General features: G+C 39.3%; 2 protein-coding genes and 1 non-coding gene across 11 annotated transcripts in view; 2 read left to right on the forward strand and 1 right to left on the reverse strand.

Moving 5' to 3' along the window:
- Positions 1–23,154, reverse strand: part of DNAI3 (dynein axonemal intermediate chain 3) — an 81,568-nt gene that overhangs the window by 55,798 nt on the left and 2,616 nt on the right. For 6 of the 7 annotated variants that reach the window (XM_025417792.3, XM_025417793.3, XM_025417794.3 and 3 more), the window contains exons 2-8: positions 16,927–17,022; positions 16,477–16,515; positions 10,006–10,187; positions 9,315–9,419; positions 8,584–8,733; positions 7,119–7,318; positions 3,104–3,220 (exon numbers count right to left, since the gene is read on the reverse strand). In XM_025417792.3, coding sequence (XP_025273577.1) covers positions 3,104–3,220; positions 7,119–7,318; positions 8,584–8,733; positions 9,315–9,419; positions 10,006–10,187; positions 16,477–16,515; positions 16,927–17,008 — 875 coding nt within the window. In that variant the 5' untranslated portion in view covers positions 17,009–17,022. Of the gene's footprint in view, positions 1–3,103; positions 3,221–7,118; positions 7,319–8,583; positions 8,734–9,314; positions 9,420–10,005; positions 10,188–16,476; positions 16,516–16,926; positions 17,023–20,248; positions 20,389–23,154 lie in introns of those variants that run through there. The other variant, XM_049111733.1, reaches the window with a different exon arrangement.
- LOC112641145 (U6 spliceosomal RNA) lies at positions 14,305–14,407 on the forward strand. Its single transcript, XR_003124531.1, has one exon. It is a non-coding gene; the product is annotated as a U6 spliceosomal RNA (small nuclear RNA).
- Positions 20,025–23,154, forward strand: part of MCOLN3 (mucolipin TRP cation channel 3) — a 44,893-nt gene continuing 41,763 nt past the window's right edge. For all 3 annotated transcript variants that reach the window (XM_049111734.1, XM_049111739.1, XM_049111738.1), the window contains exons 1-2: positions 20,025–20,064; positions 20,257–20,348. The gene's annotated coding sequence lies outside the window, so the exon portion shown is untranslated. The remainder of the gene's footprint in view (positions 20,065–20,256; positions 20,349–23,154) is intronic.

A 23,154-nucleotide genomic window follows, 5' to 3' on the forward strand; every position in this document is an offset into this window, starting at 1 on the left:
TAATAAATTAACAAATCAAGCATGTTTAAAAACCCTGTGAGAGGTAGGTTCACAGCCTGGAGCTTCAAATAGAAGCATTTGTTAACATTTTCAAGATCTTGAGGTTTTTTTTCTGTTTCAGCCTAAATGAGAAAGAAATTCCCAAGAGACAAGCTAAAGCCGGGGGCTTTGCTCTGATTTCCTGATTCTTCTCTCTCAGTCTGAACTGGGAGCTAATTCACAAAGGAGAAGTGAAGACGGCACCGTTTCTCTTGCTTCCTGTTTCTTGGTTTCTTTGCACTCCGGTTTCTGAATGGAGGCTGGCAAAACTGTTGTCTGAGTTAGAGCCTGTAAGTACTTTTTATTTTTTATTTATTTATCTATTTTTTAAAAGATTTTTATTTATTTATGAGACACACACACACACACACACACAGGCAGGCTCCACGGAAGGAGCCTGATGTAGGATTCGATCCTGGGACTCCAGGATCACGCCCTGGGCCAAAAGCAGGCACCCAACCGCTGAGCCACTCAGGCATCCCCTGTAAGTACTTTAAAAAAAAAAAAAAAATATATATATATATATATATATATATATAATTTTAGAGAGGAGAGAGAGAGAGAGTGAGTGAGAGCAGGGGGAAGGACAGAGGGAGAGAGAGAGAGAATGTCAAGCCGACTCCATGCTGAGTGTGGAGCCTGACACGAGGCTCCATCTCAGGACCCTGAGATCATGACCTGAGCTGAAATTAAGAGTCAGATGCTTAATCAACTGAGCCACCCAGGTGCCCCTGTAATTCCTTTTTTTTTTTTTTTAATCTAGAAAATAATGTATCTTGGTTGCTTTGAGAATCCCTTGAAGTTCTTCTATCTGCTTTCTTATCATTTCCTTCTTTTGCAAATACTGCTTCCCTTAGGTTCTTTTTGGATAAAGTTCTGTAAGAACTCATTTCTAAAAGGGAACTCTTCCCAGATCAAAGCCAGGCTTATATTAACTTTTAAAAAATTGAATAAGCCTTCAACAGTTTTAGAGTGGGAAACATGGCAGCTGATATATTTGTGGGTTTATTTCTTCTTGACCAGTGCTATTATAATTCCGGAGCCAATTTTCCTATTTTTTCTTATATTTCTGGCTTCTCCTTCCCACATCTCAGAGAAGGAAATATAAAGCTGTTTAGTATTCCTCTTTCTAAAGCCTGGTAACTGAAAGGGAAGAATAAAAACTGAAGTTTAAAGATAATACACCATGTGGATAATTAAGAATTGGCTGTAGGCCATTTATGGCTTTATTTTTATTTTTTTAAAGTATTTTTTATTTATTCCTGAGAGAGAGAGAGGCAGAGATAGGCAGAGGGAGAAGCAGGCTCTATGCAGTGAGCCTGACATGGGACTCGATCCGAGGTCTCTAGGATCAGGCCCTGGGCTGAAGGCGGTGCTAAACCGCTGAGCCACCAGCGCTGCCCCATTTATGGCTTTCAAATGGATAGACAGATTTCTCATTTTTAATATTCTTATCAGGAAAAATTTTAAGGACTACATTTTGATATGAGGAAACAGAAACCTTAGGTTTTCTTGTTCCTTTCTTACTGCCCCATAGGAAAATCAATAGCATGCTTTCTGTAAATGAGTGGCAGATAGTTAGCACACTGGTTTTTTTGTTTGTTGTTGTTGTTTAGTTTTGTAGCCAAGCAGAAATACATTTAATTTTGTCACCAAACAAGAAAATGAGGCTTGCTGCAAAGTTGGAAGTAAACTCACCTGATTTTCATTTCCCCTAATCAACCAGCAGAGTCTACAAAACAGCAACCCCCTTTTTAAAACATCAAACCTCTGGCAATTTCTGGAGGCTTCATGGAATTCTTTCTTGTAGTGTGTCCTCCTACCCTTGCCATGAGATCTACAGTTTTCCTGCATGTGTAATAACTTCTCCAGAGACCAGTTAGTACTGAAATCCTGTGAGGAGAGGGTGTGTTTCTACCTCTGGGTTTCTGGCTCTTTGAAAAAAACATTGTTTCCTCTGCTCTCCTTAGCTTTGATCCCATAGTTATTCTGGTGGCTGGTACAGGGAGATGGCAGGTAGGCTCGCTACAGTGTAAGACAAGTTAGCAAAGGACAGCCTGCTGAACGGTCGTTGGTCATCAGACATTGGAGTATCTTTTTTCTTTGTTCCAAGTTTTTAAAAATTATTTTTGTTCCAAGTTTTAATAAACTTCACAAGAAGACTTGACCCAGAGTAAACATAACTATACATATATAAAGCATTTTATCTAGTTTAATATACTCTCTTTGCTTCCTTGGTGAGTTTTTGAACCAGATCCCCCCAGGCAGAGGAAATTACTTTCAAAATGTTGTTGGGATTTTCAGGATATTTAAAAGTCTCAAAGAATTAATGGTGTTTTCTTAAAAATGAAAAAGCTTACCATGGGCTATGTATGAACTTGACCAATAGATTTTTAATTTTGGAAAGAAATGGAAACCAACCTACAGGGTACAACTGGCAGACCTTTTCACCACTGGTTCCACTTCCTCTGAATTCTGATTTCGACTTGAGACTTTGTCAAGTTCTTCTCTGATGTAGAAACCCCAGGGTCCTAGTAACAGTGTGTGTGGGTCTCTGAAGAAGCCTCTCTCTCAGACTCAGTAAGAGAGGAATTAGGGGTAAGGGGTAAGATACAAAGGTACATCTGAATTGAATTCAGGATATCATTTACAAAGATCATCATTGCCATGATCGTCCTCCACACCCTCTGCATCCTCGTCTTTGTGATCCTTTGTGATCCTATACAAGTTAATGAAACTAAAAAGAGGAGTGAAGAACAAAGACTTAAATAAAGGGACTATGTGAATAGCTATTAGTTTGCCATTAGGAAAACATCCTCACACACTCAACTGTATACATTTCCCAGATGAATGCTGGTGTGGTCTTAGCCTGGGAGGTCTAGGATGTTGCCTGGCAATAGAAAGGAAAGAAAGACTGAGAATGTGTCACATGCTCATGCATATCTGATAACTCGTCATACTCTCTAACTAGACACCATGGACTGAGTTGCCTTTTAAGACCCATCATAATAGGTATGCATACACATTTTATGCTTATTTAAAAAACTCAATATACAATTTTTACCTTACAGACACGTTATTAAGAAAGTCACTCAGAGTCTTTGATTGTCCAAATATCTCTTTTTCCTCCTCTGAAAATTCTCTTGGATAATATTGTGTAGTGGCATTTTTGGGGTATGTCCTAAAAGAAAATTGAATACCAAAAATAAAATCAAAGGAAAGTAAATATAGGTTGTGACAGATCAAAGGTTTCTTTCTGTGATAGTAATAAGATACTATTTTTTATTTAAACTCTATATATTGAATTTTTTCTTATCCTAGATAACTCATGTTGACTGCCTTTTTGAAATACTTTGAGTGTTTATGTATTTGTTTCCAACATAATCAAGAAATTCTTTTTTTTTTTTTTTAAGATTTTATTTATTTATTCATGAGAGACACACAGAGAGAGAGGCAGAGACATAGGCAGAGGGAGAGGCAGGCTCCCTGTAGGGAACCCTATGCAGTACTTCATTCTGGGACCTCGGGATCACAACTTGCGCTGAAGGCAGACACTCAACCACTGAGCTACCCAGGCGTCCTCAAGAAGTTATTTTTTTAAGTTTTTATTTAGATATTTTTAACTTATAGAAAAGTTGTAAGAAAGATCTAAGGAACTCCCATACACTCTTCATCCAGATTCATCAGTTATTAACATTTTGCCACATGTGTTCATCATTCTCTCTCTTCATTTCATTAAATCGGCGCTTCTTAACCAGTGCAATCCTACTCCACCCCGACACCCTGGGAACATTTGGCCACATTGAGAAACATTTTTGGTTGTCACAAGTGGAATGTGCTACTGGCCTATGGAGGGTAGAAACCAGGGATGCAGGGATACCCTACAACACACAAGACAGCCTCCCACAAAAGAGATTTATCCAGCCCAAAATGTCAGTAGGGCTGAGATTGAGAAACTGCTCTAAATATACAAAACTAGAAACAATTTACATTTCAGCAATGATGGCACCATGATCTCTGGTAGGAAGCTTATTCCATCCAATCTGTCCTCCTGTCCCTCCTTTAACATATCCTGTTGCATTTGGGCATTGGCAGTCTCACCCACTAGACCAGGGAGCTCCTTGATTCTAGGGTATGGGGCTATAGAAAGGTCATATGGCACAGTCATTAAGAGTGTGCACTCTGGTGACATGCTGCCTGGTTTTGAAGCTTGGTTTTTATCACTTACAAGCTTTGTGACCTCGAGCTAATTATTTAACTTCTCTGTGTCTGTTTACTCATCTCTACACGAATCTCTCAAAGTACCTGGCTCATAAAGTCATAGTAAATTGAATGCATTAATACATGTAAAGCTTTAAAATAGCACATTATAAGTGCTCAAAAAATATTAGGTTGTATTTAATCTATGTTGAGCAAATGTAGGTAAAGTGTCTCCATGGGAGGCAAATATATTGAGTAATGAAATAAGGAGTAAAGAGAGTTTTATGTTTCATAAACAATTCTTTTTTCCCCTAGCTAGCTCAGTATCAGTAGCACAAAGCAGAGGGCTAGAAAGAATGTTGGTGTTGGAACCAGAGAGACCTGGGTTCAAATCTTAGCTTCAGTTCTTAATTTCTAGCACACATTAGTGTCCTCTAGGTAGGATTAAGTAAGAAATTATATACCATGTATTGATTTCATCCAAGTAGCAATATGACTAAGAGCCATTCTTATTTTTTTAATGTGATTATTTTGTTATTTCTCAGCAGATCTATTTGTGATTGCTTCAGATTTAAATTATGTTCTGAATATTAAGTTTTATTTTTTTATTTTTTATTTTATTTTTTCTTAAGTTTTATTTTTAACCTGGCTCTGCCCCATTTTATTTAGCTGTAAAATGGGGATAGTGCCTACCTCCAAGGGCAGTTGTAGGAATTAATTGAGTCGCTGTGTGCCAAGTGCTTAGAAGAATGCCTAATGTGTGGAAAGAACACTGAAAACATTCGCTTTCACTCTCAATCCTCTTTGAACCTCATCTTTGATTTTTTTTTTTTTTAAGGCTTCCATCACAATCATGTAGCTCAGCCTCTCTACCCTCAACTAGCCACCCTTCCTGATTTCCTGATCTTGGTAAGGAGTACCAGCATTCTCCTAGTCACCTAGATTTGAAACTTTTGATTCATATATTTTGTTTTCATCTTAAGGGTCAAGAACTTTGCCTATTTCTCATCTTTTCACTCCCTTTACATGGATACAACGGTCTCTCAGTACAAATCAGCATTCATTGAGAAGCAACTCAATCTAGAGTCCTCTGGTTTGGGTTTCTGTTGTTGGAACTTCCCTGTCCTTTCCTGAGTCTACCCCCCAAGTCTAACCTGATTGACTTGTGCTCTTCAGTTTTCTGCACCCTGGAAGGAACACAGAAATCTCTAGCTGGCTTGGCTTAGAAATTTGTCTCAAAGTCTTAGTTTCTTTGGTACTAATGTCTCACGTCTCTCCTTCCTATCTTGGCCTCACTTCTTGGTATTTATGGATCTCTGGTGTCTTAACTCTCTTCTCAGACTTGGCTACTGATCCTGTCTTTATATTTTAGCCTGTCTATCCATCTGCCTCCCTCATTTCTGACCCATTTATTATTCTGGCCCCGGTATTGATGTGTATGTGCCCTGACTTTTAACATTCCATATTTATGGTTTCTGACTCATTGGTTTACATAGGTTTGAAAAGCGTGTCTTGTATTTCCCTCTGCACTATTGATTCCTGATTCTCCTGGTCACTGCATATTTCTTGCTCTCCTCTTAATGCTGAAATCAAGTCAGTCGTCTGTTCTGCACATTTTTATTTAACTTGATCCATCTCTCCCCTCTTCCTTCCTTCATTTGATAAATATGTGTCAGGAAATATCCTAGGAGTTGAGGATATGGAAGTAAACAAAACAGACAAAATTTCTGTATCATGGAGCTTAAATTTTAAGGCAGCGTGCAGGGAAGGTGAGAGAAGAATGACAAACACATATCGAGTGATGATAACATGAAGAGAAATAGAGTAAGGGGGCAGATAGATTTATAGACGGTTCTCAACTTATGTAATTTTTTTTAAATTTCACAATGGTATGAAAACAATAAGCATTCAGTAGAAACTGTACTTTGCATTTTGGATTTGGAATTTTCCTGGGCTAGAGATCTGCTGTATGATCCCCTCTCATGATGCTGGCCAGTGGCAGTGAGCCAGAGCTCCTAGGCAGCCACACGATCATGATGGTGAACAACTCATACACTGACAACCATTCTGTAGTCACACAACCATGTTTTTCACTTCCAGTATTTAATCAATTACATGAGATAGTCAACACGGGAGTATAAAATAGGTTTGTGTTAGATGATTTGTTCCCAACTGTAGGCTGATGTGAGAGGAGCAGCAGGGGCAAAGGCAGGAAGATGTGGAAAAGCACATGCTGTTTGGGACAACCCAGGTATAATTTACATTCCAGGGTTCCCTTAGGGGTTCAAGCTGAAGCCTTTCCTCTACTGGACTTGTGCCTTGGAAACTAGAAGGAGCTCCTGGGGCCGGAGCGCAGGAGCATGTTTCAGAACAGGGTGACAAGGCTGGAGTGGCAGACCGTGTCTTGTTGCAGAGGAAGGAGGACCTACTACCATCCTAAGGGCTCTGGGTGTGGTGGGGAGTCAAAGAAGAGATTTAGGCAGTGACATGACACAATCTGCTGTGATATGTGAGAATGATCACTTAGGTGTTGGAATAGGGTAGTTAGAAGCAGAGGTAAAGAGACAATAGGGCCCCTTCTCTGACAGCAGGAGTGTGATTATTAATAGCATCAATTATGGTCCTATTTCAAACTGTTTACACTCTGATATACTTGTCTCTTATTTTCCTATAGAGATTTTATTTTTATTTTTTTTCTAACAAGACTTTTAAAAGGCATTGTTGAGTATAATTAGATCTTCTTGAATTGCTCCGTGAAGATCTGTATCATCATTGTTGATCCATTTCTATTTATTACAAAGATCTTTCAAAGATTCATGGATGGTGGTAGATTTCACTATAATTGCCTTTGAAAATATACAACCCCATTACATGCTTACCATCTTGTTTGAGTACTTGTGTCCTTGACTTTGGGGACTACCTGCATGCCAACATCTTTCTCGAGTTGCTTGAGGGTAAAATTTCTATCTGGGTAGGCTGTACACTCAATATAGGCATCTTTTACACTGGAAGCATTTTGGTCACTGAACTTAATTGGCGCTCCAAATTTACTTCTTTTTCGAGAAATCATATATGTAATCTGCAACAGCAGTAAAAGTAACATAATCAAGTCCATGGAAAAGTGGATGTATGGTGGACAATACTGGTGCTCTGCTCAAATCCTCCCAAATCTCTTTCTATACTTTGTTTGCCCCTCCAGCTCTGTATGCTTTCTATTTCCAGGGCTACCACCTACTGCTCTTCTGCAGAGCACTGCTTTAGGGCTACTGGGACCACTTTGGTACAAAGGTACCAAAAAATAGGATGTGACTCGAAGCTTACATCTTGATCAGTGTTGGACTGGTAGGAGACATGTGTAAGCCTATCTTTTTTGCTGCTGTTTGGGACAACCCAGGTATAATTTACATTCCAGGGTTCCCTTAGGGGTTCAAGCTGAAGCCTTTCCTCTACTGGACTTGTGCCTGAGACTGCATCCTTGGTAAGGACTTCTGCTCTGTCCTTATCCTGCTACTTTTCCTATACTTCTATGGAGCATTTTCATAATAAATCACTCACATACAAAGCTTCTCAGGGGCTGCTCTGGAATGCCACTGTGTCAGTTTCCTAGGGCTGCTGTAACCAGGTGCCACAACCTGGGTGCTTTAAAACAACAGGAATTTATTTGAACTATGAACATAGTTGTGGAGGCTGGAAGCCCAAGATCAAAATGTTGAAGGCTTTGTTCCTTTTTAGGGGATCTGAGGGAGAATCTGTTTCTTGCCTCTCTCCTAGCTTCTTTTTTTTATTATTTTTTTTTTAATTTATGATAGTCACACAGAGAGAGAGAGAGGCAGAGACATAGGCAGAGTGAGAAGCAGGCTCCATGCACCGGGAGCCCGACGTGGGACTTGATCCCGGGTCTCCAGGATCGCGCCCTGGGCCAAAGGCAGGCGCCAAACTGCTGCGCCACCCAGGGATCCCCTCTCTCCTAGCTTCTGGTGATGGCCAGCAACCTTTGCTGTTCTCTGGCTTGTAGATACATAACTCCAATTTCTGCTTCCTTCTTCACATGGGTTCTCCCCATGACTTTGCATGGCTTTCTTTTTATAGGGACACAAGTCCTAGAGGATTAGCGACCCCCATTTCCTAATAGGGTCACATTCTGAGGTACTGGAGATTAGGACTTCAACATACCTCTTTGGGGGAACACATTTTGACCCTTAATACCCAAAGACTCCAAATAATGACCATTCTTCTATCAAAGGAAAAATGACATTCCCACTGGCAAACATAGCAAACCTCACAGATCCCTCAGGAAGCATTATAGAGAGGTAACACACTGAAGATCATATCCAAGCCTCTGACCTGTTTTGTAGATTCCTTAACTGATTCTTCCTCAATTTCTTTTTCACTGCCCAAAGAAACCCATGGTTTAGAGACAGGTGGCCTATAAACATATAAATCTTCTATAATATGCTCCTTGTAGTCTTCCTGTTCTTCTGCTATTTCTGGAGGCTGGAGTAAAATAAATAGCATGCTAAAATACATGACCAGAAGTAGATTATAGCTGCATGTGTATATTTCACAATAAACTTTACATTTGTATAAATTCATTAAGCACTTCCTTATTTTCTTTATTGTTGGTACATGTTCTTCAATTAGGAGAAGGAAACTGAGCAAAAGAAAAGAAAAAGCCTTTTTAGTCTTCACAACAGCCCTGGAAACAGATACTGTTGGTGCCAACACTTTGCAGACAAGTGGTTCAGTAACTTACTCAAAGCCATGGAGACAGGAAAATGAGAACCAAGAATATGGGACAAAGAGTGGCCAACAGCAATGTTACTCCAGATTTACCGTTTCTGTTCTCATAGGTTCAGTGAAGGGCAAATAAGTGAGTAAGTACCTGCTACTCTGAGATGTTTGACTTAGCTCATCCCACATTTACTGTTTACCTACTTTAAATGCCAGAACCTGGTCTAGGCCCCAGGGAAAGAGAGCTGAACAAGAATAATCATAACCATAATGCATAGGTCTCCCCTGGAGGTATTTCTTCCTTCAGACAACCAACAAAATGCAAGGAATTGGGGTATGCTTACATTTAAATAATTTTCTTTGCCCTCTTCAGTTCCAATAAGATAAAAGTTAAGTCCATATCTGAAGTCTTTGTCATAAACAACCAGAAGCTCATCTCCAGGATATTCCTATAGGAGTATAATCAAAAGGGAAGGTCAGCTTTCCTTCAGTTTACTCAGACACAAAATTGATATATTTTTAATCAATCATAAAAGGGTAGCCATAGTGCTTATCTATGGCTCATAATCCCAAGTTGTAAAATTATTTTATTAACATAATATAGCTCTTAAAGCTCAGTAGGTCCAGGGAAATTTACCATACAATTTTATTTCTAATGGGAAAAAAGAAGCATTCCTTTTATTTGGTGTCGGTGCTCTATAGCATATTTGGAGGCGAATCAGGACCAAAATTATGAATTAAAAAAATTAAAGCAGTATGGAAAAATAAAAGTACATTCCTATTCTAGTTGAAATTGGGCAAGGATGAGCTTTTCTGGGTGTGAAGTAAGAATCAGTCATTGATAGGTGTTTGCTTTTCACAAAGGATCATCAAGCAGAATTCCAAAGGAGGCATGGGCAAGCTAGCATTTGTCCAATGTGATGGGGAGAGGGGAATGGCACAGGTTTGAATTCAATAATCTCTCTACCTTTTGTTATTATGTACTAGAAACTTCCTGAGGTAGAACTGAAAAATAAAGAAGGGTGTTGCACTTACTTGGATAACTTTTCTGACTGGATAGAAATCAGATACTGCAGCTCTGTTTTGAAAGTCTGCAAAAATATCTTCTTTTTTGATAAGCTTATAAGGTTGCTCATCTGTGACATCTTCATCTATTCGGCAGTTAAATATTTCCTGGGTCTGGGTAGTTAACACCAAAGGGTAAATTTCTGGATGACCTGGGGAAGGCAAAGTAGAATTTGGACATTAAATATAACTGCTTAAAATAGTAAGAAGAAACATAAATTTGTTTGCTTTAAATAATTGTCTTGGTTAGATTTTAGAAGACTTTAGAATAATTGTTCTTATTTTTAAAGTAAGTATATCCATTACAGAAAATGTCAAAAAGGTAAAAAGAAGAAAACAACAATTATCGGTAATACTACCTTTCAAGAGAGCCTCTATTAATAGAGTGCCCTATTTTCCCTCTCTCAAGATGTCTTCTCATTTTCTTATCCTTTTTCATTATCATCAGTTTCCATGGTCCCAGTCTCAGCTCTGCATCTATCCCCAAAACTCCCTCCCCCAAGTCTCCCTTCCAGGGTCCCAGAGCCCACTCCCATCTTTTCCAGACCCTATATGCCTGGACATCCTGACATCTTTTCTCCTACTGCTCAACAGATGTGCCAGCAAGGGGAGAAGTGCATGTGGCCTCTTAAAGTGGAATTTAGGGCTTATTTTCCTATAGAAAGATTTATCCCCCCTCCAAAAAAGAAATATTTACTCCCCCACCCTAGTGGCTCTATGACACAACTATCAGGTAATTTGGAGGGGAGGGGAATGACTATGTGCATAACACATTATGATTATATGTGGAGATGTATTCCAAATTGCAATCAGTTGGCATAATAAACATTTGGAATACAAGTTGTTCATAAATTAGAGACAAACTGCCATTTTTCCCTCCCTGGGAGTTGAAAATGGGGGAGCTGGGATCCAAACTAAGGTCCCTGCATTCTTACTACCATGCTGTACTTTCTTTCTAATGCGTGGACACAGCAGAGCACAGGAGAGGGTCCTGTTCCTTCCTCACACATGGTGGGGGAAGTGACAGATTACATCCCACAAGATACAGTGAGTGGCAGTTACTGACTTAGTAGTTGATAGAGCAGGAGCCACAGACAGACTTAAGCTCTAAGTAACTTACTCCTCAGAATCTTACTGTGTGTGTACAAGGAAGAGGCCTATGCCCTACAAACCTTAGCTTATACCTCAATTGCCCTGCATTTTGAAACAGAGCTAATTTAAATAACTCTCATGTATTTCATCTGTTTATTTATTTAATATTTTGGTTGCTATTCACTTTTTTTTTTAACATTTTATTTATTAATGAGGAGAGAGAGAGAGAGAGAGAGGCAGAGACAGAAGAAGGCTACAAGCAGGGAGCCTGACATGGGACTTGATCCCTGCTCTCTAGGATCACGCCCTGGGCCAAAGGCGGCGCTAAACCGCTGAGCCACCCAGGCTGCCCTGCTATTTACTTTTTGAAAAGCAGTTTATTAAGATATAATTGACAAATAATAAACTGGATATATTTAAAGTGTACAATTTGATAAATAATATGCATACACCCATGAAGCCATCACCACAAACAAGATAAAGAACACATCCATAATCCCTTGTTTCCTCTTGTCCCTTCCTCCCTGCATCCCTCCCTCGCCCCTAGGCAACCACTGATCTGCTTTCTATTACTTATGACTTAGTTCACTGTTCATGGAATATTTACAAATGCAATTACACAGCATGTTTATTTATCTTTTACTCAGCAAAATGATTTGAGATTCATTCGTGTTGTTGCATGTAGCAATGGTTCATTCCTTTACATTTCTGACTGATAATCCATAAAAGAAAAGATCGATAAGGCAAAGATTTCTTAAGATTTATGACTTTGAGTGTTATATCTAGGATATCTTTGCCTAATCCATGGTCACAAAGATTTTTCTCCTATGTTTTCTTCTAGAAGTTTTATAATATTTGGTTTTATATTAATGTCTATGATCTATTTTGAGTGAATTTTTGCATATGATGTGAAATATGGACTGAAGTTCTTTTTTTTTTTTGCATATAGATATACAATTATTCCAACATCATTTGTTGAAAAGACTGTTTTTTCTCCACTCAACTGCATTTGTACATTTTTGAAAATCCATTGACCATATATATGTTAGCCTACTTTGGGATTTGTCATTCTCATTTATTGGTCTATGTCTTTATAGTATCTTTTTTTTTTTTTTAATAGTATCTTTTTAAAATAGTAACAACAGGGGCACCTGGGTGGCTCAGTGGTTAAACGTCTGTTTTCAGCTCAGGGCATGATCCTGGGATCCTGGAGTGAAGTCCCACATTGGGCTCCCCACTGGGAACCTGCTTCTCCCTCTGCCTACATCTATGCATCTCTCATGAATAAATAAATAAAATCTTTAAAAAATAAAATAGTAAAAAAATAAAATAAAATAGTAACAGTGTGAACCATCTTTGTGACGGCCCACGTAAAGAAGTGTGTGTGTACTACCTAATTTAACTTCTAAGAATCTCATGAGGTAGGTCTCACTACCTTGTTTTTCAGACAAGGAAGTAGAGGCTCAGAAAGGTGAAGTGATTTGTGACCGCACAGTTATTAAATGGTGGAATTAGGAATTGAGCCAAGTCTGTATAATTCCCAAACCTGTGCTATTAATCACTGGTGGTAAACAGAATAGAGTCGCCTCATAGGTGTCCATGTCCTATTCCCTGAAACCTGTAAATAAGTTACCTTATATAACAAAAGGGACTACCAGATGTGATAAGGTAAGGAACATGAGATGGGGGAGATCATTGGACCCCTGAGGAGGGCCCAAGGTAACCACAAATGTCCTTGTAAGATGGAGGCAGGAGGGCCGAAGTCAAGGAAGGAGATGTGACAAAGAGGCAGAGGTCAAAGAGAGAAAGATTAGAAAATACTACATTTCTGGCCTTGAAAATAGAGGAAATCACCAAGAGTCCATGAATGCAGAGAGCCTTTAGCTGAAAAAGGTAAAGGCGTGGATCTTCTCCTCAAAGCCTCCAGAAGGAACCAGCCCTGTTAATATCTTGACTTTGATCCAGTGAAAGTAATATCAGACTCCTGGTTTCCAAAATAGTAAGACAATTAGCCATTTAAGTTTTAAGTGTTTTAAGCCACTAGGTTTGTGGTAATTTGCAGCAATAGACAATACACTACTGATACTCTAACCGGTATTAAAGCATGACTTATACTTTGGATAAATTATTTAACTTCTGGGAGTCACAGCATCTCCACCTCTGTAATGGCCATGATAATGCCTACTTCGTAGAGACAAACAAATGAGAAGAGTGTGCCTGGCACAAAGGTATTGCTCCATAAATATTAGCTACATGTAAAAATTACATTTATTTTCTAGACACCTCTAGACATTGCCTTTTGGAACCTTAGGCAACAGTTTTTTCATTAGTTCGTTGATCCCTATGTTTTTAGAAGGAAAGGGAATCCTAGTTCCCTGGGGCATGAGCCACAAGTCCTGAGTGATGGTTGACAAAGTCAGGACCCCATGGCAAGGAAGTCAGAGGGGTCCTAACATTGCCCTGGAAGGCCTGGGGGTAGAAGAGAGATGCTATAGTATAAAATAAATCAACACCTACCTTCAAGTCTTACTACAACATACAAAGGTTTTGTTTTTTTCTCCTTATATAGACATCTATTTTTTATCCCATTTATTTTCTGCTGAAACATCTCCATCATGCCCCATTCTCAAGTTCATGGATTTTCTTACCAGTCAACACATTCAGTCAAGAAATATTTATTGAGCAACTACTATGTGAAAAGCATAGTGTTGGTACTAGTTAGACTATCTAGAGGGAGAGGAAGACGTTAAACAGATACACTCAGAAATACAGAAGTACAAATCATGACAAGTGCTATTTAGGAGAAAACAGGGTGAAAGGTAGAACTTAGAACTAAGAAGAGTGGGAGTGATGGTGGTCTGTTAGATAAGAATAGGGAAAGCCATTTATTCATTCATTTATTCAACAAATCAATCAAATATTTGCTGAGTGCTTATTATGTATCAAGATCTGTTCTAGGCATTGGGGTACAGTGGTGAACAAGAGAGTTTCTGTTTCCCCAGAGTACATGTGTGCATATGTGCATGTGTGTGTTTGAGAGAGAGTGTGCACAAGGGCCAGCCAGGTGTGTGTGAAAACAGATTATAAATGCATAAAGAAATAAATACAGTCAATCTTCATTATTTGTGGATTTTGTATTGCAGATTCACTTGCTAAAACTTATCTGTAACCCCATGCTTGCTTTGGCAGCACATATATAAAGATTGGAATGATATAGAGAAGATTAGTGTGGTCCCTGTGCAAGGATGACACACAAATTCGTAAAGTGTTCCATATTTAAATAAAATAAAACAAAACAAAATGTATTTGTAACCCCAACGTGTAGTCATGGTGCTTTTACCATCACTAGTGGCCATGCTTATGGTGGCAAAACGTTTGAGCTGCCCAACATCCACATTCCCATCTTTTATCAGCCCTAAAACTGTAAACAAGTGTCCTTTTCACTGTCTATGTAGTGCCAAATATTCCACATTTTTGTATTTTTCTTTCTGGTGATTTTTCCAGTTAAATGGCCTCCAAGCATAGTGCTGAAGTTCTTTGTAGTATTCCTAAATGCAAGAAGGCTGGGATGAACCTTATGGAGAAAACACGGATATTAGATAAGCATTGTTCAGACATGACATGAGTTGTAGTGTGTTGGCTGTGAGTCAATGTTATGAATCAACAATATATATTAAATAAGGTGTCTTTAAACAGAAATGCACATAAAACAAGTTTATGTATTGATTGGCTAATGAAAATGTGACCAGAGAGGCTCATAGGAATCTAACTCTATATTTACCCTAGGAGTGATAGCTCAGTATTTGCTAATTCAGTGTTCACAGCTACTGCATAGAACTTCCAAGAAAAAGAAGAATTGGCTGTACTTTAATTTTTAAATTAGGATAAGTACTATGAAGGTAATAAAATGGTACTAGGTGAAAGAGAGGTCAAGGAAGTCCTTGTGCAGAGGTGGGATTGGAGTCTAGATCTGATTAGTGAAAAGGAGATATTGTATAGAAATCTATCCAGGTATCAGGAGTAGCAAGAGCAAAGGCCCCAAGGCACGAATAAATTTGGTATGCTCTGTGCTAAGCAAGGCTGGTGGGCTCTAGGTTAGGGTAGGACAGTGGTGGGGAGGGGAAGAGGAGAGGAGAGGAGAGAGGAGAGAGAGAGAAAGAAAGGCAGATCCAGGTCTGCTATAATGAAAAGTAAAACAATGGGAGAGTTTAGGCAGGAAAGACACATTACCAAGTGGTGTGCAGAATGGATTGAAAAAGAGTGAGTAGAATCAGTGATACCAGGTAGGGGTTAAGGAACCAATCTACATGAGAGATGTGGAGGTCTGGACTAAGCTTATAGATGTGGAGATAATGTGAAGTGGATGGGATATATTTTAGAGGTGGAATGGTTTAGATGTGGATGGGGAGGTGTTGAGGGGGAGAAAGTTGTCAAAGACAACTTCCAAATTTCTGGGCGGTGCATTCATTGATTCGATAAATTATTTATTGGGCAGTGTGCCCTGTTCCTGTGCCATTTACTGTCAGCTGGCATCCTCCTACCATCTCCCGACCTCCACCCCCCCCCTTCTACCACCCTGGCCCAACCCACCACCTTCTCTTTCCTGGGTTCCTGAAATAGCTTTCTGACTGATCTCTGCTTCTGTCCCTGAAGTTCTCCGCTGGATAGCCAGGGTGACACTTTAAAAAGTCAGATTCCATCTGTTTAAATACCACTCGAGTAGCTCCCATCCTACATGACTAAAAGTCAAAGCCCTTACAACCAACTACAAGGCTTTTAGACCTTCCTCCTCCCTAACCCTCATTGTTTCCTCTCTGTCTGTAAACACGAAGTACACACCTAAGTTAAATCTATGAGGAAAGTTTGAACAACCAAAACAAAAGGTGCTATTGGAGTAAGATTATTTAGCCTCTAAAAGTAGGAGCAACATTAATTTGGTTGTTTAAGTTCTAGTTTATTTTCTTAAAAATTAGCCTCTTTACTTGAAATAGTGGGATCTTGCCATGAGGTAAAGATAAATATTGCCCATGAGCCGGAGTCTTAAAAATATCATTCTAATGAAAGTAATAACTTGCAGACTCACAACACTTTATAGTCTCTTCAGTAACCATACCATGTTTGATTTGTGAGAGGCTGCTCTGCTCAAGTCTGTTTCTCAGCTTGAAATTCTCTCTTCCACTCTTACTCTTTATTCTTTCTTTAAAATTTTTCACTTTATATCCAAATGACATAATGTAATTTTAGCCCATGTGCATCTTGATCAATTGCTTCAATTTGTATTGTTGTTTGCTTATTGCTTATCAAAATGTAAAACTGGGGACATAAATTCCCAATTATATTTCCACTTACCCATGCTCTCCATATTTAGAGTTTCTGCTTCTTCACTCTCTAGAATACAATTAAATGGTGTCAAATTTACATTTTTGAAGCAAAAAATGTTGTAGTTTTTACAGTCTTTTACTAAAGCCTCAAAGCACAAAACATAAACATAAATACACAATGAAGACAAACTATTTTATGAGTGATTAAATAGAATTTGAATAATTATCTTTGTTTCATAGAATGATCTCTTAGCGATATTTTCTCTATGGCATTCATTCTATGACATTTAACAGGTATTATAATGAAATGAATTAAAAATAAGAATAAACCTCCATACTTTAAATCCTGTATGTGGTTGACTTTTTGACAACAAAACTATTTCATTGCGTGATATATAAAACCTTAGTCATTTTGGTTGCTAATGTATATACAGATGCTAGACCCATAAAAATCCCATCGATGAAAAAACAATCCTACCAGGTAATATTGGTTTAGGTTTGCTCCGTTTGGAATTTTTTCGGTCACCTGAGCTCTTTTGTTTTTGAGATTTTGGAGCCATGGCTCTGAGTTAGGCTGCGTAAAGAGACAACATCATGAGTACATTCTGCTTTACACTTTCTAATAATAAGCATTATCATTTGATAAAACATAAGAATATGTTTTCTAAGCTTTGCCTTTGGTTAAATCGACATGTGTCTTCACAGAATGGGTGTTCTGTGACCAAAGGTTTATTGCAATAACAATCTTACTGAGAAGATCTTGCCATTCTGGGGGCACCTGGGTGGTTGAGAGTCTGCCTTTGGCTCAGGGCGTGAGCCAGGGTCTTGGGATCAAGTCCCGCATCGGGCTCCCTGCTCAGTGAGGAGCCTGCTTCTGCCTCTATGTCTCTGCCTCTCTCTGTGTGTCTCTCATGAATAAATGGATAAAATCTTAAAAAAAAAAAATAGATCTTGCCATTCTGGTGGAGCCATCCAGCTGAAGCACACAAAAGTGACCTGCCAACCCTTCAAGGGTTCAGCCATAGGTGCCACCATGGAGCATGAGAGAGGATGCTGCTTCCACCACCTCTTGCTGCTGTCCCATCCCAGGGAGTGTTGCCTGCTGCCCTGTGGCCAGCTCCCCAGCGGGTGCCCTAGCAACAAAGACAGGCTGCAAGTCCACTGGTAGACACAGGCCCATAATGTACATATATGTACATAATTTTAAAAATTAACATGATTTCAATAGTACTTAGGTCCTAACCTGTGTCCGTGTAACCCTGGTGTCCTTACTTGTGCTGTCAGAGAGTGCCTCCAAAGTTTTCTGTGAAATCACTCAACAGTTTTGAGTGAGGTCATCTGCTATCACATGAAATCCTTGTCATTCCAGTGGTCTATGCCTCATCTTGTCAGATGGTTAGGAGTGTGATTTCAGGAGTCTGAGCAGCAAGGTTGAAAAACAGACTCTGCCTTTGACCAACTGAGTGATCCTTGGCAAATTATGTATCTTTGAGTCTCTGTTATTCATGTTTAAGGGGGGGGGGGCTGATAATAAAAAAACCTGCTTCACAAGATGGTTGTAATGACTTACTGAAATAAAGTTGTATCTTCCTCAACTCAATCATATCAGTCAGACTGGCTGCTTTTTTTTTTTTTTTTTAAGATTTATTTATTTGGGTCATCTGGGTGGCTCAGTGGTTGAGTGTCTGCCTTTGGCTCAGGTCACGATCCTGGGATCCTGGGATGGAGTCCAGCATCAGGTTCCCTGTAGGGAGTCTGCTTCTCCCTTTGCCTATGTCTCTGCCTCTCTGTGTCTCTCATGAATAAATTAAAAAATCTTAAAAACAAAAGATTTGTTTGTTGAGAGAGAGAGAGAGAGAAAGAGAGAGCATGACAGTAGAGGCAGAGGGAGAGGGAGAAAGAATCTCAAGCAGACTGCTCTGAATGCAGAGCCCAACACAGGGCTTGATCTCACGACCCTGAGACCAGGACCTGAACCCAAATCTAGAGTCAGTCACTCAACCGACTTCACCACCCAGGTGCACCTTGTTGCCTCATTTTAATAACCAGTACAGGTTGAAAATTATTTCTTAGTCCAGTCAGAATATCCTGACTTTCATTTTATGCCTTGTCCCTTGATTACTAAATCTGGACCAAAGTGGGAGGGTGCGTTTGTGACATACATTTTTTACTTCAGATTTTTCACATGTATTTTTTTTCAAAAGAGAATAATGATAGCTCATGTTTGTGTTTACTATGTGCCAGGCACAGTCATATAAGTACTTCACATGTATTTTTATTTAATTTGAGCCACCCTTTTAGATAAGCATTTTATGAATACTGTTATCCTCATGCTCACTTTATAATGTGAAAACAGAGGCCAGGAAACTTGCTCAAGGGGATACACAAAGTGTGAGCGGTAGAGTCAAGGGTGTGAGCCCAGCCAGTCTGGCCTCAATGCCAATACTTTTAATCTTTGTACAAGGTTCTGCCTTTGCTTTCAGGGGAAACTGTTTACTGTGTTTCATTACAAATGAAATTAAAATCATTGTCTTTACCTAGAAAGGTAAATTTTATGATTTAATCAGAATTTTATGATTCTGACAACTTGGGAATTCCTACTTTTTAAATTTCTTGCAACAAACGGCTCTGAGCCAACTTTTCAGTCTGTCAGGAATCCTCCAACTCTCTTCTCAGCCTCAGTATAATTTCAAATCTTGAACCTCATCCACTTTTCAGAAAATTCTTTATAAATTCACCCCTCTCCATACTTAAAACACTCTGGATACCAGCTGGACTCACCCTACCCACATACACACACATACCACCACTACCACCACCACCACTATCCATTCCACAAATATTTATTTATTTATTTTTTAATTTTTATTTATTTATGATAGTCACACACACAGAGAGAGAGAGAGAGGCAGAGACACAGGCAGAGGGAGAAGCAGGCTCCATGCACCGGGAGCCCGACGTGGGATTCGATCCCAGGTCTCCAGGATCACGCCCTGGGCCAAAGGCAGGTGCCAAACCGCTGCGCCACCCAGGGATCCCCACAAATATTTATTGAGCAATTTCAGTGCACTAGAAGATATCCTAGCTGTTAGGAACACAGCAGTGAACAAAACAGGCTAAACCCTTGCACTAATAGAGCTTACATTCTAGAGGGGAGAGAGACAATTCTGGGGCAGGAATATGCTTGGCATATTTAAGAAAACAGGAAGGTCATGATGGCTGGAGTAGAGGGAATAAGGGAAGGTTAGATGAAATTGGCCAGAGAGGTGCTGAGGGTCTATATTAGCTCTGCTGGGGTAGTAAATGCCCTCCAAATCTCAGTAATATACATTGACTAATGTCTATTTCTTCTTATGTTCTTGTTTTGTGACTGTGAGTGAGCCCGCTGCTTTCAAGTCTTATTCTGGGACTCAGGCTGAAAGAGCAGCCCCTATTTGGCAGCCCCTACTTTTGTGGCAGGATAAAAAGTGAGAGAGCTACCAGAACTGTGTAATGCCTCCTCCATCTTCTCCATGGCACTGGCGTACTGCCCTTTCTGCTTACATTCCATTGGCTCAAGCAAGTCACACGGCCAATCCTGATAATGGAGGAAGAATGCATGCTTCCTCGACAATGGGTAGGAATCTATGATCCTTGCACAGGGAAGAGAGGTTAAGAGTTCTGGATAAAATAGTTTCAAACAAGGATATAATATACCACAAGGGGTCTAGGTCATGTGTAAGGACTTGGGCTTTTATTCTGAAGGAGGGGAGAACTGTTGGATGGTTTCCAGATGAGTTACTTTATTTGATCTGACTCACATTTTAAGGTCTCTATGGCTGCTGTGCAGTGAAGATTGCAGCAAGGAAAGAGCTGAAGCAGGGAATCCAACTGAGAAACATTCAGTAATCTGAGGAGGAGGTGAGTGTGGAATAGAAAAAGTGGTTGGTTTCTGCGTATATTGTAAGCCATGAGCCAACAGGATTTGCTGATGACTTGCTTGTAGGGTCTGAGAGAGAAAAAGGACCAAGGATGACTTCAATAAGTTTCACCTAAAGAATTGAAGGCATGAGGCTGCTATTTATTGAGATGGGGATCTGAGGGGAAGAGCTGATTTAAAAGGGAAACTCAAAAATTCAATTGAAGGCATGCAAAGTTAGACTGCAAAGTGAACTGTAAGCTCTGTAACTGGCACAGTGCCCATGCTAAAGCGATGTTGAATTAATCACTCCTGGGTATCCCCTTTCCTTCTGCCATTCTTAGCTTATGCATTTCCAGTCTGAACAAAAGGCATTTTGCTTAAGGTCTGTGGAATCACCTGTATACATGCTGTTTTCCTTTTCTATTGCTGCCCTACCAAATTACCAGAAATACAGTGTCTTAACACAAATTCATTACCTAACAATTCTGTAGTTCAGGAGTCTGATGTGCCTCTCACTGGGCTAAAATCAAGGTGTCAGCAAGATGTTAAAAAAGGCTGTGTTCTATTCTTTCTAGAGTTCTAAGGGAGAACCTGTTTCCTTGCCTTTTCATACTCAAGAGGCCACCAGTATTTCTTAGCTTGTGGGCCCTCTTCTTCCATCTTCAAACAACCCAGCAACAGTGGGAAAGATCTTTCTCACAGAGCATATTCTGACCTTCTCTTCTTTTTTCCACTTCTACTTTTTAAGGACTCTTGTGATGCTGGGCCCACCAAGATTTTATGGTCAGTGGATTAACAATTTTAATTTCATCTGCAACATTTAATTTCTTGTTTGCTATGTATGTTAACATATTCAGTTTCCAGGGATTAGGAGGTGCTGCGTTGGTATTCAGTTTGAATATATAGGTATCAATCTAATGCAATCACCCCAAGAAATAGTCAAAATAATCACATGTGCCCAGTTCTTTTCAAAGGCTGCTATTAAATGATCTGTGGATAATCTGGTTCAATTTCCATATTCAGGGGGAAAACATGTGCTTCCTTACCAGAATAGCCCATTTATTATTTTCATAATATTAACTCCTGTGTCTAAAATATTGTCTAGTGACCAAGGAAAAACGAAGACTGGATTGTTCTATAGGCTTTTAGAGGTCCTAATTATTCTTCATTAAAAGCACAGTATCTAAGCTGCTAGGCATCACAGATGGAAAAACTCATTTGCTGAGGTCAGCCTGGTGAATATAGTCTAAGCTAAAAAGAAAATTATCGGGCAGCCTAGGTGGTTCAGTGGTTTAGCACCACCTTCAGCCCAGGGCGTGATCCTGGAGACCTAGGATCCAGTCCCACGTCGGGCTCCCTGCATGGTGCCTGTTTCTCCCTTTGCCTGTGTCTCTGCCTGTCTCTGTGTCTCTCATGAATAAATAAATAAAAGTCTTTTAAAAAATAAAAATAAAATTATTACTTTGGGAGTAGCTACTTTACATTGTATTGATGTTCCAGGCAAAATTTCATAGTTTTAGTAACTTCAAATAATAGATACCCTACCAATCTTGTGTCTATAAAATAAACTACTTTCAATTGAAGATATCTAGATCAAATGAATGGTATACTCTATGGAATTTCAATAGACACATATATGCAATGTTTATTTTTTATGCATCTTTTCTTTTAAAAAGCAAATCCCAAATAAAAGATGTTGCTTTAAAAATACAGCACATGGTCTTAAGATTTTTTTCCCATAAAATCAATTGCATTTTTCATGCAGTGAATATGCTATATTTTCCAAATCTTTTTCCTAGTAAAAAGTCATAAGAATTTTTCAATACAGACATTATTTTCATTATTTTTAAAGATTTATTTATTTGAGAAAGAGAGAGAAACCAGGGGATGGGGGGTAGGAGCAGAGGGAGAGAGAGAATCCCAAGCAGGCTCCATGATTTCCCTGAGATCATGACCTGAGCCAAAATCAAGAGTCAGATTGGGCCATCCAGGCACCCCCAGGCATCACTTCATTAAGATGTCTGAAATGCTCACCACATTTTGCCTGTTCTCAACTCTTATTATTAAGAACAGAAGAGATGCTTCATCTACCCCTAACATGAAGGGTTAGCCTACTCCAGTAGCTTGTATTACATTTGGTTTTCAAAGTTCCTATAGCTGATTGAATTTCAAAACAGAATTTGTGAATTATAATACTGATAAATATGTAAGTATTCTATCTAAATATCTTTGATATTAAAATCACTTACATTCTTTGTAAATGAATCCACCCATTCCAGAATATCTTTTTGCCACCAGTGTACCAAAGTACACATACTCTACCTCCCATGTTAAAAGCAAAGGCATTAGAGTGACAAGAGGAGCAATTAGTGGGTAAGTTCTCTGTGTGACAGTTCAAAACCTGTGATGGCATGCTACTGATTCTGAGGAGCACTGCATTCAGAGCTGCTCATGACTTGCTTCTATACTAACTTTTAAGGCTTGTTCATGACTGTATCTTTTTTTAAAAAAAGATTTTATTTATTTATTCATGAGAGAGAGGGGCAGAGACATAGGCAGAGGGAGAAGTGGGCTCCACGCAGGGAGCCTGATGTGGGACTCGATCCTGGGACCCAGGATCATGCCCCGAGCCAAAGGCAGATGCTCAACCATTGAGCCACCCAGGTGCTGCAATGACTGTATCTTTTTGTGATGCTTCTATTATTCAGGAAGGTACCTATTATTCAGGTGAAGGAATAAATGACAAATGATAATTGATATAATGCTGTGATTTAAAGTTATTAAGCTTCCTCTCTTCACTCTATT

The sequence above is a fragment of the Canis lupus genome, chromosome 6 (genome assembly GCF_003254725.2).
Source record: "Canis lupus dingo isolate Sandy chromosome 6, ASM325472v2, whole genome shotgun sequence".
In the NCBI taxonomy this organism is placed as follows: Eukaryota; Metazoa; Chordata; class Mammalia; order Carnivora; family Canidae; genus Canis; species Canis lupus.